General features: G+C 47.7%; 1 protein-coding gene across 3 annotated transcripts in view; it reads left to right on the top strand.

Moving 5' to 3' along the window:
• LOC124721613 (elongation of very long chain fatty acids protein AAEL008004-like) overlaps positions 1–15,454 on the top strand; it is a 653,067-nt gene that overhangs the window by 596,652 nt on the left and 40,961 nt on the right. For all 3 annotated transcript variants that reach the window (XM_047246670.1, XM_047246669.1, XM_047246668.1), the window contains one exon: positions 9,270–9,375. In XM_047246670.1, the coding sequence (XP_047102626.1) occupies positions 9,270–9,375 (106 nt within the window). The remainder of the gene's footprint in view (positions 1–9,269; positions 9,376–15,454) is intronic.

Below are 15,454 nucleotides of genomic sequence, written 5' to 3'. Positions count from 1 at the left end.
GTTTTTATCCCCTTCGCGGTGGAAAACGATTTCCCTGTAAATCTGCTGATCATGGTTTAGTTACAGTTAGCAGAGATACATTACATACTTCACAACCTTAACTAAATCCTCCGTCAGTGATTGGCAGAATGTGACAATAATATCAAACAACGAAACACTTTCCTGGTGTTCTGCAACAGTTGAAAAACATTCAAATGGTTCAAATGGCTCTGAGCACTATGGGACTTAACATCTGAGGTCATCAGTCCCCTAGAACTTCTTTTTAAATTCTTTATTTTCATAACAATAACGATTATTCATAATGACCCACCACCTTAATGGTTAGTGGGTCTTATATTTCTAGTGTTATAATAGCAGCTTCTACATTCTACTTGACTACAGACAGTACTATATTTATTACTAGGCAGACTACTTCTAATTTTACTAGTGTTAGCATAATTTCTAGTATCTACGAAAGGTTAGTATTAACTGCCTGCAGCGTTACAGTTGTGCCAGTGTTAATAATATAAACCTACTTGGATGCCTCGCTCATGGAGCTAATCCCTATGAGCATGCCCCTGGCACAGGGCAGGCAAGAAGTTATTTATCGCTGCAGGTTCCTAACTTACTATCCTATTCTATTTAACTAAATCTATTACCTATTCTACGTCATAGTTGGTGCGTTGTCTCAGTTCGTGATGTGGATCACCCCAGTCCCCCTAGTCCTGCACGTGGCGGATTCCAACTGTAAAGTCGACCTATCCACGAACAGGCGGTACGGGATTGGGGCAGTGGTCACAATCGGTGATTTCTAGTTATCTAGTCACGAAGATCTCTCAGAAAAGTTGTTAATACTTTTTGTGATACCTCGTTGGCTAGCGTGTTCAGTCTCTGAAAGGTCTCCTCTTAACTTAGAAGGTCATAAGTGTTTGTACTTGGTAGTTGTTGTCTTAGTGTGTCTGCTACATCATCGAAAAGGGGGCACTTGTAAACCACATGGTCAGGAGTACCCTCCGATGCGCCCCAGTCGCACGCGGGCGTTGCCCTTTTCCCAAACCGACATAGATAAGTCGGATAGGGGCCATGACCAGTGAGAAAGTGGAACATTCGCCGAGTTGGCTCGAAGTATTTCATTTTCATTCTTTCCTTAACATCTGGTAGGAACTGAAAGGTTCTTCTACCAGCTTCATCTGACTCCCATATCTCCTGCCATAGATCTTCACCCCTTCCCCGTATTTCCCCTTTTTCCCTAACTGGTGCCCCCATAATTTCCTCTACTTTTGTGATATTATCTTTCTTGGCCCAGTACCATGTGGCCTGTTCCCTTATCTTTATATCCAGGGGACAGAGCCCCATTATGATTAACAGGGCTCCTCCCGGAGATGTTCTGTATGCTCCCACGGACCTTAGTAACATGTTCCTTTCTGCTCTTCTCATCGTCACGGCGGGCACCACCCTCGTGAACCTGTGAGCCCAGACTCCCGAGCCGTAACCCACTATTGACGTCAGTATACTATTATGATAAAGCTTAATTAGATGAGGCGGAAGGTGAAATCTCTTATGTCCGCTGGAAGTCAGGTTATTTAGTAGTTGTAGTGCTTTCTGGGTTACGGTTTCAATGTGCCTTGCGAAGTTCCACCTTTCATCGATGATGATTCCCAAGTAGCGCGTTTCTCGTCTCCGAAGAACCGGCGTACCGTCAATTCTCACGGTCGGATTTCTGATTAGCTGTCCTTTGAGTAATAGATAAGTCGATTTGGTTGGTGAGATAGTCATCTTGGTGTTGCGGTACCATAGTTGTAGTTTGTCTATTGCTCTCTCTATTTTCGGCTCTATATCCTCGCGACTTCGGCCGCCGACCAGCAGGAGGAGGTCATCAGCGTAGGCTATCACCTCTAGCACCTCTTCGCTCTGTTGCAGGCTGTCCAGAAGAGGCTCCATGTGGATGTCCCAGAAAAGGGGACCCAACGCGGAACCCTGGGGGCAACCCTTGGTGATAGTTTTCCCGACTTTCCCGCTAGGGGATGATAGCCATACCTCCCGATCCTCACAATAGCTCCTCAGACAGCCATATAGTAGCCCTGGGCACTCTTTCTCCCGAAGGCAGATTGTCAAAGGCGCCACTGATATCCACCATGATGCCAACAACGTACTTACACGGGGCTGAGCCGCAGACCTCGCCCGCCAAGGCGATTGCATCAGATGCCGATCGCCCCGGCCTGAAATCGAATTGCCTGTTGCTCATCCCATGCAGCATGCGGTGTGCAGTCAGTCTGTCAGCTAATAATTTTTCGAGAAGTTTGCCAAAGCCATCCAGCAGACAAATGGGCCTGTAGGATTTGGTCTCAGCAGGGTCCTTCTCAGAGCCTTTCTTAATGATTACCACATTTGCGGCTTTCCATATTTTTGGAAATCTGCCCTGCCTGAGGCATTCGTTGATGAGATGTGTGAGCGGCGCAACTAGCTGTGGGGCTAAGAACTGCACCACCTCCGCCACAATGCCGTCTGGCCCAGGGGCTTTTCCTTTCTTTAGAGACTTGATGAGAGCGGCAACCTTCTCCTCAGAGAAGGGGAGGACCGCTTCGTCATTTACATACTTAGCAAGGTCTTCATTCCGTAATTGACGCTGCTCTTCAGTGTCGTCGTTCCTGTCATTGTCAGACAACAGGGACCGGAGGAGGACCTCGGCAGTTTCCTGCCAGGATTCCGTTATCCCGTCCCCGTGCCTGATCGTTGATATCATCGTTGGGGAGCGTATCTTCTCCCTCACTAATCTATATGGCACACCCCAAGGGTCGAGGGCCAGCTGGTTGGTTACAAAAGTTTCCCAACTTTTTATTCTGGTCTTCTGTAGCTCTTTTTGGAAGTTATTTTTTGCCTCCCGGTATAACTGCAGCCATCTTTGCTTTCCCCACCAGACGACACTGCGCTGGTAGTGCTTTCTCAGTTTTCTGACAAACTGTCGCAGTTCTTGTAGCTCAGCTGACCATGGTGACGGTGTGGCCGCCATGGCCCTCCTCCTGGTTGGTACGGCCGCCTTAATCACCCTTGTTATTGCGCGTACCAGCCCCTCGGCTCTGTCGTCCACGTTAAAGTCCTGTCGTGCGTCCCCTTCTGGTAATGGAGGAATGTCGCACTCTCTGGCTAGGCGTTCCCAATCTGTTTTCCTAAAGTTTCTTTGCACCTCCCCATTGCCCAGTGGCACTCTCTATTTCCTACAATAAAGGTAATTAAATTGTGATCACTAGTGGTGGCGCTGTCTACCACTCTCCACTCTTGGAGCATATTTACTGCGTTTGGCATGACCAACGTCACATCAATGTTTGTACCCTGACCCCCTCCGGCCACATAGGTGGGGGGATTGCCTGGTCTGCTTGCCATCACTACTTGAAAAGCCATAATCATTTCTTCTGCTTTAGCACCATTTTCATCCCTTGTGCCACTGTACCATAGGGGGGATTTGGCGTTTATGTCAGCAGTTATGATGATTTTGCGTCCCCGCAACGCCGTGGCCACACTCACTAGATGGTCTATGTGCTGTTCGATTCTGTTTCCGTACTGGAAGTACATGTTAATGATAATTACAATTCCAGCAGGAGATTGTATCTCCACGGGGTTGCAGTGACTATTGGAGTACTGTGACAGAGGTGTTACGCGCAGTGCGGTATTTGTTACCAGGATGGCCGCGCTGGGGGTATCCCCGCTGCTGACGGTTTGCCATGTTGCGGCAGTGAACGCAACTTTTCCAGCCAGAGAGTACGGCTCCTGTAAACAGAGTATTTCCAGTCTCTCTTCCACCACTCCCTTACGGAGCTCCTGCATTACTAGTCGACTGTTATGAGTATTGAGTTGTCCTATTTTTATTTTGGTCGTCATGGGAAGTAAGTGTGTATGTGGTCATTTGGCCAGGGTTTGTTCCAGTCATATGCTAGTCGTCCGTTTGCCATCACTGATTGATGGTAGATTTCATCCAGGTCAAATTTTTCTCCTCGTCTTTCAAAAACCTTTTTGAGTAGGTCGCGCAGTGCTCCGAAGTCAGTGGGGAGGTTCACTGACTTTAATTGTATTCTGTCCACAGCCTCCATCACCGAGAAGGTTACCCTCCGTCCGTTCTCATGTCCTACTCGGACCACATGTCGTAAGGCAGTGGTCAGGGTAGTCGGCTGATCCAGCCTAGCTAGTTGCATGGTGTACTCGAGATTCGGGTACACCCTCATCGGATCTACGGGTGGCAACCTGACCACCGAGCTGTCTTTTGTGACGGAGTTGGCGGTGGAGCTTGTTATCTTGTTTTCTTGAAGAGGTCTTGCAGCTTTATCTGTCGCTACCACAGGATGCTCTTGCCGTTCTGGATCTTTAGGTGGCAGCGTATCCCGGCATTGGGAGGAGGGTGCTCTGACCACTAAGGGGAGCTCAGTTTGAATGCCAATGTCCCTAGTGGGGGACTCTGTATTGATTTGTCGACTGTTGGTACGTCAGCGCTGGTAAGCGACTTCAGGAATTTCCTGAATCTGCTTGCTCTCATAGCATCCCTCCTCCTTTTGCTCGGGGATTTATGCTTTGGCATCCTGCTTGGTATGCCGTTTTCAGCCATAATCAATTCGTGATATTAATCTATGTTCGAGCATCCTGAAGGTAGGGCAGTTCCGTCCTGTGGCTCCACAAGACTTTTTGCCACGACTCTTGCAGGGGATGCAGACGCCTGTGGCCCTTCAATCTTTTCGGGTGTGACCACTATCACCGCATTTGGAGCAGGCCGACCCCCTGGTGCAGTGCCTCAGAATGTGGTCCAAGTCGCCGCAATTGTGACAACGAGGTACCACAATGTAGTCTTTTGTGTTTATTGCGTGGAATCCCACGTATAGTCTGCCCATTGCTGTAATTTGCCTCCACATTGTTGCGGAGACCTCGGCTACGTGATGTACGACATCATGGTCCCAAGGACCCGTCTTAAATCTCAATTTGAAGCTGTTTTTGAAATCATTTTCGTTCATGCTCTCAAAGTTTTGCTTCCTAATTGCCTCACATAGTTCCTCATTTGTCATTACTGTAGGTTCAAATGGCTCTGAGCACTATGGGACTTAACATCTGTGGTCATCAGTCCCCTATAACTTAGAACTACTTAAACCTAACTAACCTAAGGACATCACACACATCCAGGCCCGAGGCAGGATTCGAACCTGCGACCCTTGTAGTCCCGCGGTTCCGGACTGAGCGCCTAGAACCGCTAGACCACCGCGGCCGGCATTACTGTAGGAACATCGTACAGTATGACTAAGGGGTTCCTCTTTTTTGGCGGTTCACACTTTACAACTGCGTTTAATTTCGGGTTCTCAAGCAGCTTATTTTTGTCCTCCTCCGACGCAACTTCTACAATCACCGAGTTTCGGCTTGGTTTTACTCGTTTAATCTTTATTTTGTCTTTCACAGGGTCAATCGTGGTGGTTAAAAGTTCCTGGATTCTTTTGACGCTTGTATCTTGTCCAGGCAAGGTCCTGAGAAAGACCGCCGTCTCTTGTTTCTTAGTCACCCTGTCTATGGTCTCTTTCGTGTTGTTTTGTTTAGTGGGGGCTTGTGCAGCCACAGCCGCCCAGGTCTTGCTCGGTTGTTGTTGTTGCTGTCTCAATCGGGTTCAAATGGTTCAAATGGCTCTGAGCACTATGGGACTCAACATCTGAGGTCATCAGTCCCCTAGAACTTAGAACTAATTAAACCTAACTAACCTAAGGACATCACAGACATCCATGCCCGAGGCAGGATTCGAACCTGCGACCGTAGCAGTCACGGGGTTCCGGACTGACGTGCCTAGAACCGCACGGCCACCGCGGCCGGCCCTCAATCGGGTATTCTTTTTCTGTAGCTCCTCTACACGTCCTTCCAGTTTTGCGTGAGCAATTGCCCATGCGGACAATTCATTCTTTATTTGCGAGATTGCTGCCTGGCTTATTTTCCCATTTTTTATGCTTTGCTCCAGGAGCAGCGTAATTTTAGCGTGCCTCTTCATCACTGAGTAATCCTCCTCTGCCTGTCCCACCTCGTCCTGTGGAGAGGGATCAGGCGCAAGAGAAGCTCTCGAAATCGCACTCGTATCACTCGTTTCTGGTGTCGCCAATTTGTACGCGTGATAAAAAGGAGGTGGGAGCCCGTCTCTTACCCCGGACCGGCTCCTCTAGCGTGGGGGAGGGGGGGACTTCTGCAGCTCGCCCACCGCCCTCGCCCCTAGGTCAAGGGCGCCTCCGAACTGCCGGGTTCAGCGCACCGTCCCCAGCACACTGGTCCCCCTCGGTGACTCCGTCATCGACGATTTCACGCGACGCTCCTCGGCAACTGCACCCCGCACTCCGGAGAGGCGGATGCACCTCTCGCCCATCGCCGCCTATTTGCCCGAGTTTCCACCTCTCGGCCAAGGACCCACTCCAACTCAGGTGGCGGGCCGGTCCCCCAGACGTTCGGTGGTCTGGGCCCATCTAACCTGGCCCCGGCGATGTTACCACCACCTGGGTTTGGCAGAACACGCTCCGGTTACCCAGGGGCGCGGCGAAGCACACTTGCCGACTCGCGCCGCGATCCCACGCCGACAAACGAGATCGCCGGCATGCAGAGCACCTGCTGGTCTGTGCCCTGCGAACGGAAAGGGACTGATGTTCGGTCCCACGACACAGCTCCCCCTCTGCCACGCACCCTTCGCTTTCGCATCGGGTTGGGTCGCAGCTCTCCCTTTTGTCACAAGGCAGATTGCCGAGCTTAACGTCTGGCACCACGGGAAGGCGGAAAGAGCCACTTGGGAAGGAGAGGCTAAAGAGACGCGTCACTTCCCCTGTGAGAACTGCCGCGGCACGCCCGACTAGAAGCGATACGCCCCAGTGCGAGCCTCCGTGCCTTACGGCGCGCCGGCAACGGGCAGGGCCGCGCCGAACCCGCCGTCAAGCGACCGACCTCACGCTCCTAGAACTTAGAACTACTTAAACCTAACTAACCTAAGGACATCCACATCCATGCCCGAGGCAGGATTCGAACCTGCGACCATAGTGGTCGCGCGGTTCCAGACTGAAGCGCCGAGGCATCAGGGTAGTGTTTTCTTTTATGTAGGGGAGTTTGTCAACGAATTTGTGAAATACGTACAGCACAGTGAGTTCATACTTTAATCGCACAACATCAAATGTGTCTTTGTGCGTTTCTGTCAACTTTTCAAATGTATGGACGCGAAGCGTGACTAAATATAAGGGGCATTCAAGAGGAAACGAGCCGGAGACATAATTACAGAAACCACTACCTGTATGTTAGAAGTTTTGACCCTGGCTGTTGAGACACTTGTTCCACTGTGACACAAGGCGGTGAATGGCTGTCTCATAGAATTCCCGGGGCTGCGATATTAACCGTACGTACAGCTGGACGTCGTCGTCTGAGGCGAATCGTTTGCCCCTCAGGGCCTTTTTAAGGGGACCAAAAATGGCGTAATCACAGGGGGAGAGGTCCGGCCTATATGGACGGTGGCCGAGAACCTCCCATTTGAATTTCTGCAGGAGTGCCGCGACTGTATTGGCCGTATGAGGCTTTGCATTGTCTTGGAGCAGAATGACCCCACGAGTGAGATTGCCTGGTCGTTTTGAATTGATCGCTTGACGAAGGGTGGTCAATGTTTGCGAGTAACGCTGGGCATTCACTGTTGTCTCGTGCTGCAGGAAGTGAATCAGAGGGAGACCATCTCGGTCAAAGGAGAACGTGAGCATAACCTTTCCTGCGCTCGTGTGGACGGCGAGGTCCAGCTGTACGTGCGGAACTGGTTAGCATCGCATCCCCGGGAATTTTATGAGACAGCCATTCACCTCCTTGTGTCACAGTGGGACAAGTGTCTCAACAGCCAGGGTCAATACTTCTAACATACAGGTAGTGGGATTCTGTAATGGACCATACAGTCATATCAATGTTCTTAACATGATACGCCAGCTTCCAAGAGAGCGCATATTCAAAAAAAGCTCTGCAATAAATACGCAGTCCAACTACTTTTTATCGGAAATATATACCTGGGTCTCCCTGCAGTCGTTGAAGAAGACATCTTGAAGATGCGAACTATGGCAATAATTCTGCAGTCTACTTGCATCCTATTGTTGCTGACATCCGTTTTCTACGAAACACTGAATTTTTCAACAGGACAACTGTTAGTGCTACAAGACTAAAATTGTGCTGTTGTGGTCTGAGGTGCAAGTCAACGAATTCCAACTGATTTCCGGCCCTTAAACTAGCCAGATATCGACACTATTCTATAAAATGCATTTTGGATGGCTTCTAATGACAGTTCAGGGATTGGCATAATTGTTAGCGGACATCTGGTGCCATATGATTACTTTGCAGATATGTGTAGATATAAGAACATTGTGCACAATGATGAATTCCTTGTGAATCTGGACTTGTATGTAACTGTATGCCTGCGTGTAAGAATGAGTCATTGTTTACGTTCTATTGTTAACTTTAATTGTGTTTTTTGTTGTATTAAGTTGGCTGGTCTAACATCATTGTAAAATATGTGGACGAATAACTAACTGACAACTATTTTAGAAATAAAAGAGTGAATCATTGTACTGAATATACGCAGACCATTCGTTAATTAAGGTCTGTTCGGTCGCGGAATGGAAACCACAGTGAAAATACTCAGGAGCTTAGATGTGTTCGGCAGTGTCTCTAGGATGCCCGTCGATCGCGTCACATCGCTCTTTTCAGTTCCGAGCGCTCAGTGACCACCTAAAGATGCTTAGAAAAAAAGTCTCTTCCGCCAAGTATGAGTGCTGCTGAGAGATTTCACCTGATTACATGCAGCCCACGTAACGTAACCGTAATATGCTTCCTTCATCATGACAATTCTCGGCCGCGTACTGCGGGGGCAATGAAGACGCTCCGGCAGCGTTTTCTATGGGAAGTGTCTGATCCACCACACAGCCCGGACTTGGTTCTCTCTGATATTTATCTTTGCTCATATGAACCACTGACTAAGAAGACAAAATTTTGGCACAGACAACAAGTCACAAACAATCGTAGAGAACTGGCGGAAAGCACTGGCGGCTGCCTTCTCAGATGAGGGTGCTGGAAAGATGGCACAACGCTAAAACAAATGCCTAAGCTGGTGCAGTGTCTAGGTAAAGAAGTAGCTAACTATTGCAAATAATAAATTTTTGATTTTTCTCTGTGGTTTACATTTCGAGATCGATGACACCTTAATAAACAAATAGCCCTCGTATTTTGACGTCTGCAAAGAGGTTTGTTTTAAAATTGCTGAATGTGTTCCTTTTTTGCAGCTTTTCTTCATCCTGAGGAAGAAGAACAAACAAGTGTCTAACCTGCACGTGATCCACCACGGGTGTATGCCGATGAGCGTCTGGATGGGTCTTAAGTTTGCACCGGGTAAGACATTACAGATTGCTCTTTGTTCTACACAGGATGTTTCAAAGTCTTTGCGCCAAACATCTACAGATCACGTCATGAGGAACTATTCTTCTTAGAGACTAAGCGATCGCTGATGATTCCCGGTGACGCTAGGTGTCGTTTAAGACTGTGTATGCTCTTCAGAAGTGGCAGGATGTAGTTACTCCGTGGCGTGCATATGCAGTGTGTGTTACGTATCATCCAGTCATCTTCTCCGCTTAAAAGGCGGTAGGATGGACAAAATTAAAGTTTCTAATTCGCTTCTAAAATGTCTTTCTACGCTTAGAAAATTTTTCGTGTTGAAAATCACTCTATCAATTCACTGGGTAGGTATTATATTGCACCCCTGCTATTTCGGTGGAATCTCGTCCTCCCAGGGCTGGCCAATAGTGAAGGACGCGAGCCGTCGAAGAGAAGGGTGAATGAACATTTTGTCTGTAGCAAAAGTTGTTCCCCATGATGTGATTAACCCTAAACGTTTGTAGCAAAGGCTTTAAAACACCCTTTATGAATGGTGACACTGATCATAACAGTTTACAGATGCTTTGAGAAGATATTCCAGTCGCAAGTTACAGGGAATTTATAATGTCACCTAGAAAAAGTTTGACCCTGAATTGGAAGTTATAGCAACCTATCACTCATACAAATAAGTGAAAGTGGCATTTCTTTAAGATTCACAACTTAGCGGAAAATGTTGCTGTGCATGTAATTATTAGATCAGCAACACCTGTTATTCCTATTCGTATCAAACTCTAGCGCCCAACAGCAGCTTCATTTAAGCTTTGAAAGATAATTCGGTACGCGATAGTTTTATTTACTTTCGCATCAATATACAGGGTGTCCCAAAAATGTTGCTACAAACTTCGAAGAGTTGTAGAGGGCGTCCTGAGAACAAATCGAGGATGCGAACCCGTGTCCAAAAACGCCATCCAACGTCGCAACAGAGTTACAGGCGCCGGCGCCTGCCACTAGGAAACCCCTTCGGCAGCAAACGTGAGTTTGTTATTCGGTGATAGCTACTGATTGCCACGATTGACAGTGGAGATGATGGAGCTAACAGCTGCGTAGACAGCACTTGTCTCCTATAAATACGACTAACTGTTGCCTAGATGGGTGACGGTTTCAGACGCGGTTATTCATCTGTAGTTTTTTTTTTTTTTTTCCTGTATACCGAAAAACAGTGGAGGGTTCCAGGAGAAATCGTCTGCTGGTCTTTCTCATTTTGCGACAACTTTCTAATGACGTGACTCAAGTATTTATAGTAGAGTTGGCCGTGAAATGTCTCAGAAAGCGACCGATATTATTTATTGCATCATTTATGCGTGCTCAGAACAGCAAAGGGCCTCTCACGGTATCCCGGGGTGCGTACGATGCTACTTCTACTCCTAATGATTTCTCCGCATTGAGAATTACGTATTAAGTTTTGTTTACCAAGCTATTTTCAGTTAATCACTGACTTAGCCTGGTAATCCGTAAATAGTACCAGAGTCTGAAATTGCCAAGTTTCACCCTCCACTACAATCCACCACTAAACAGTGGGGTTGGCGGGTGAATCTTTGACAATGACAGCAACTCGTGCTGGCGAAACATCGGAAAAACAACCAAACAAATGTCAGCCGAAGATCCCGAGACATGAGCCAACACACAACACGTCAACAACGATATTGCAGTGTATGCATATCCGAAGGAACAGGAACTGCGGCGACTACAGCTGTTATGAAATACATTAGATGTATTCGTAGTTGCGAATGTGGACAACCTTCAGCTGTTCAGTGTCGTCATTCCATTATACAGCTGAAGACTGTATTTCATGTACACGTCAACAACATTAAGTTTTTGGTGCTATCTGACTAAAATCGACGCTCTGCACTCAGCCCGCTCTGGAGACTCTGATAAATGAGAAGGCGACTTTTTCATCTACGGTACTACAGGTGGAATTTTTAAATGATGCATCTAAACTGGTAGGAGCGTTTTGTTCGTAAAAGGAATATTCGGACCAATTTGACGCTCACAGTTTTTTTCTTTTTTCATTTTGAGTAAAACTTGATTGAAAAGTAACAAATTCTAAGTCACTTTCTCGAAACACATGTATGAAAATAAGCGGCTTTCCGAAGGAAATGCAATAAATCTGGCAAAACCTCAGGAGTAAAGGAAGAAAACACTTCTACATTAATTAGCATCGCTTATTCGCTATAATTATTCCTAAATTAATAGAAATTAGCCAGAGGAAAACATACTAGGCGTCTTGTAAATAACATACACTCCTGGAAATTGAAATAAGAACACCGTGAATTCATTGTCCCAGGAAGGGGAAACTTTATTGACACATTCCCGGGGTCAGATACATCACATGATCACACTGACAGAACCACAGGCACATAGACACAGGCGACAGAGCATGCACAATGTCGGCACTAGTACAGTGTATATCCACCTTTCGCAGCAATGCAGGCTGCTATTCTCCCATGGAGACGATCGTAGAGATGCTGGATGTAGTCCTGTGGAACGGCTTGCCATGCCATTTCCACCTGGCGCCTCAGTTGGACCAGCGTTCGTGCTGGACGTGCAGACCGCGTGAGACGACGCTTCATCCAGTCCCAAACATGCTCAATGGGGGACAGATCCGGAGATCTTGCTGGCCAGGGTAGTTGACTTACACCTTCTAGAGCACGTGGGGTGGCACGGGATACATGCGGACGTGCATTGTCCTGTTGGAACAGCAAGTTCCCTTGACGGTCTAGGAATGGTAGAACGATGGGTTCGATGACGGTTTGGATGTACCGTGCACTATTCAGTGTCCCCTCGACGATCACCAGTGGTGTACGGCCAGTGTAGGAGATCGCTCCCCACACCATGATGCCGGGTGTTGGCCCTGTGTGCCTCGGTCGTATGCAGTCCTGATTGTGGCGCTCACCTGCACGGCGCCAAACACGCATACGACCATCATTGGCACCAAGGCAGAAGCGACTCTCATCGCTGAAGACGACACGTCTCCATTCGTCCCTCCATTCACGCCTGTCGCGAGACCACTGGAGGCGGGCTGCACGATGTTGGGGCGTAAGCGGAAGACGGCCTAACGGTGTGCGGGAACGTAGCCCAGCTTCATGGAGACGGTTGCGAATGGTCCTCGCCGATACCCCAGGAGCAACAGTGTCCCTAATTTGCTGGGAAGTGGCGGTGCGGTCCCCTAGGGCACTGCGTAGGATCCTACGGTCTTGGCGTGCATCCGTGCGTCGCTGCGGTCCGGTCCCAGGTCGACGGGCACGTGCACCTTCCGCCGACCACTGGCGACAACATCGATGTACTGTGGAGACCTCACGCCCCACGTGTTGAGCAATTCAGCGGTACGTCCACCCGGCCACTATACGCCCTCGCTCAAAGTCCGTCAACTGCACATACGGTTCACGTCCACGCTGTCGCGGCATGCTACCAGTGTTAAAGACTGCGATGGAGCTCCGTATGCCACGGCAAACTGGCTGACACTGACGGCGGCGGTGCACAAATGCTGCGCAGCTAGCGCCATTCGACGGCCAACATCGCGGTTCCTGGTGTGTCCGCTGTGCCGTGCGTGTGATCATTGCTTGTACAGCCCTCTCGCAGTGTCCGGAGCAAGTATGGTGGGTCTGACACACCGGTGTCAATGTGTTCTTTTTTCCATTTCCAGGAGTGTATATCAGTTTTTAATTTTTTCTTGTATACTTCCTTATTATTACGTTTTAGTAGTGCAGTGTTTCCTTCTTAATTAAGGACGTAAAATAAGTTTAACTTTCATTTTTTGTTTATTGTTGAATGTTCCAAAAAATAACAGAAATGGAGGATACCGTGAAAAGAAATGCGCCACTTTGCAGATCGTTCTTGGAACAGTGGAACTGTTCCTTTAAGAAAGGAGCTTGACGCCACGAGATTGCAAAAAATAACCGCAATTGTCTGTAATGGTTTCGCTTAGAACAGTAGTATATTTTTTACCATTCTGTAGCAATCAATGTTCATTGCCGATTAGGATAGTCGAGGAGGTTCGAAGCACTGTCGCCTGCTGAAATTACGTTTGGGTCAGCGCGACAGTCATCTTTTCGGCAACTCAGAGCATCCGTTTGGTTATTGAACGTTCAAATAACTGATTATCTAAAGAAATTATGCTCACGAAGAGAAACTTATCCCGTGTGCATCTCTTGAAAGATTTTGACTTCTTCCAGGAGATCGCCACCTAGAAGCCTGAAAATACGAGATCGTCTGCTGTAGAGAGTAGTAAACGACAGCGAACACGAAATTTTCAATTATTGAAATTTTTGTATCACGTTCCAAAGTTGGTCGGTATTGAAGATAATTTGTCTCACTCTTAAATATGGATACAGCCGTCGTTATCAGAACGGGAGGAAGTCTTCTGGTTTGGATATAAGTTCTGCGCCTAAACCAGAGACTGAGACGTGTCTGTGAAACTTCTGAGCTGTAGAATTGTCAGACAAAGAACCAGGTTAAAAAATTTCTATCATATCTCATCTTCAACAAAGTAGTTTTTTCTCCCTTATTTTTAACACAGACCGTGTTCTTTCCAATTACAGCGAAATGCGTCAAATTCTATGCGAGTTTTTGTTGCTTCATAGTCACAAAATATAAAATGAACACATACTTCGTCAGTGGCGATAACAGAGCCATTCCTGCGAATTCGTCACGGTTTCGTACAGTCCATACTGAAAATGATACATTCAGTACCGGTACCTAAATCACGGATGATGTCCGTCTATAGCCCCACCCACGACTTACTCATTAACCAGATGAAAACCCAGATCCAAAATGTGTGTCTTGGACTGATAAATGCAAACTACAATGAAAACACTGCACTGCACTGTGTATGACCCCCCTGCGACTACCGAGCGAGGTGGCGCAGTGGTTAGCACACTGGACTCGCATTCGGGAGGACGACGGTTCAATCCCGTCTCCGGCCATCCTGAATTAGGTTTTCCGTGATTTCCCTAAATCGCTTCAGGCAAATGCCGGGATGGTTCCTTTGAAAGGGCACAGCCGATTTCCTTCCCCATCCTTCCCTCAACCTGAGCTTGCGCTCCGTCTCTAATGACCTCGTTGTCGACGGGACGTTAAACAGTAATCTCCTCCTCCTCCCCCTGCGACTGGCCAATTCGGAAGAAGCATGTGTCCGTCGCTCACACTTTGCATGTTAAATCTCTGGCCTCCATGTCGATGTTCATGAAGATACAAGATAAGGTATGTACTACCTATAAATTTTACTGAATATTTACGAAAAATCTACTGTAGTTTCACATTTAGTTGTCATTTGTTTGCTTTGGTTGTCACAGGCTTACTTCAACTAAACTAGGAATCGGTATCTATGGCCAAGTTTTGTTTAAAGTTTTGTCTGATGTTTCGCCAGCATCAGAATCTGGCAGTCCAAAGATTCACCTCCCACTGCAATTCGCTACTAAGCGATAAAAAGGACCTTACAGCTGTGTGTTGGGGTAGGGGGGGGGGGGGGGGAGGGAATGAAACGTCTTCAGTTTTAGTTTTGTATTTCTGTTTACAAATAGTATTCTTCAGAGCAGAGAACAGAGTTCCATTACACAAGAATGACTGTTCATTTAATAGCGAACAAAACTGTTACGTCTTTCGTGGTCACTTATTGACAAATTGTCTGTTGACTTCTGTCTCGGGTTCTTCATTCGATATTTATTAGATGAATTATCTGACTTTTCACCAGCACAAGTGGCTGGCATCGTTAAAGCTTCGCCCTCCATTGCTGGTGATGGACTGGAGTCGATCTCGAGGCCGTAGATTATATGTACCTGGTGCGCCAAAGTCCAAGGACTTTTCTGTGGACCATTTCCGCTGCGTTTCTCCTGCCTACAGTGGCCGTTCGCTGCAGCACGGGCATCCAGTATCCAGAAAAAAGAAAGCCTCAAGGTGAACGGTTCCTGGATTCCGAAATACTTCCGCGAACTACCGTTGCAAGGTAACAAGGGGAGAACCGCAGCGGAAATGGCCGCGGAAAAGCCCTTCGACGTTGGCACGCCAGGTACACATAATGTGCGGCCGCGAAGTCGACTCC

This window comes from Schistocerca piceifrons, chromosome X (assembly GCF_021461385.2).
Source record: "Schistocerca piceifrons isolate TAMUIC-IGC-003096 chromosome X, iqSchPice1.1, whole genome shotgun sequence".
Lineage (NCBI taxonomy): Eukaryota > Metazoa > Arthropoda > Insecta > Orthoptera > Acrididae > Schistocerca > Schistocerca piceifrons.
This window is presented reverse-complemented; position numbering and strand designations above follow the sequence as displayed.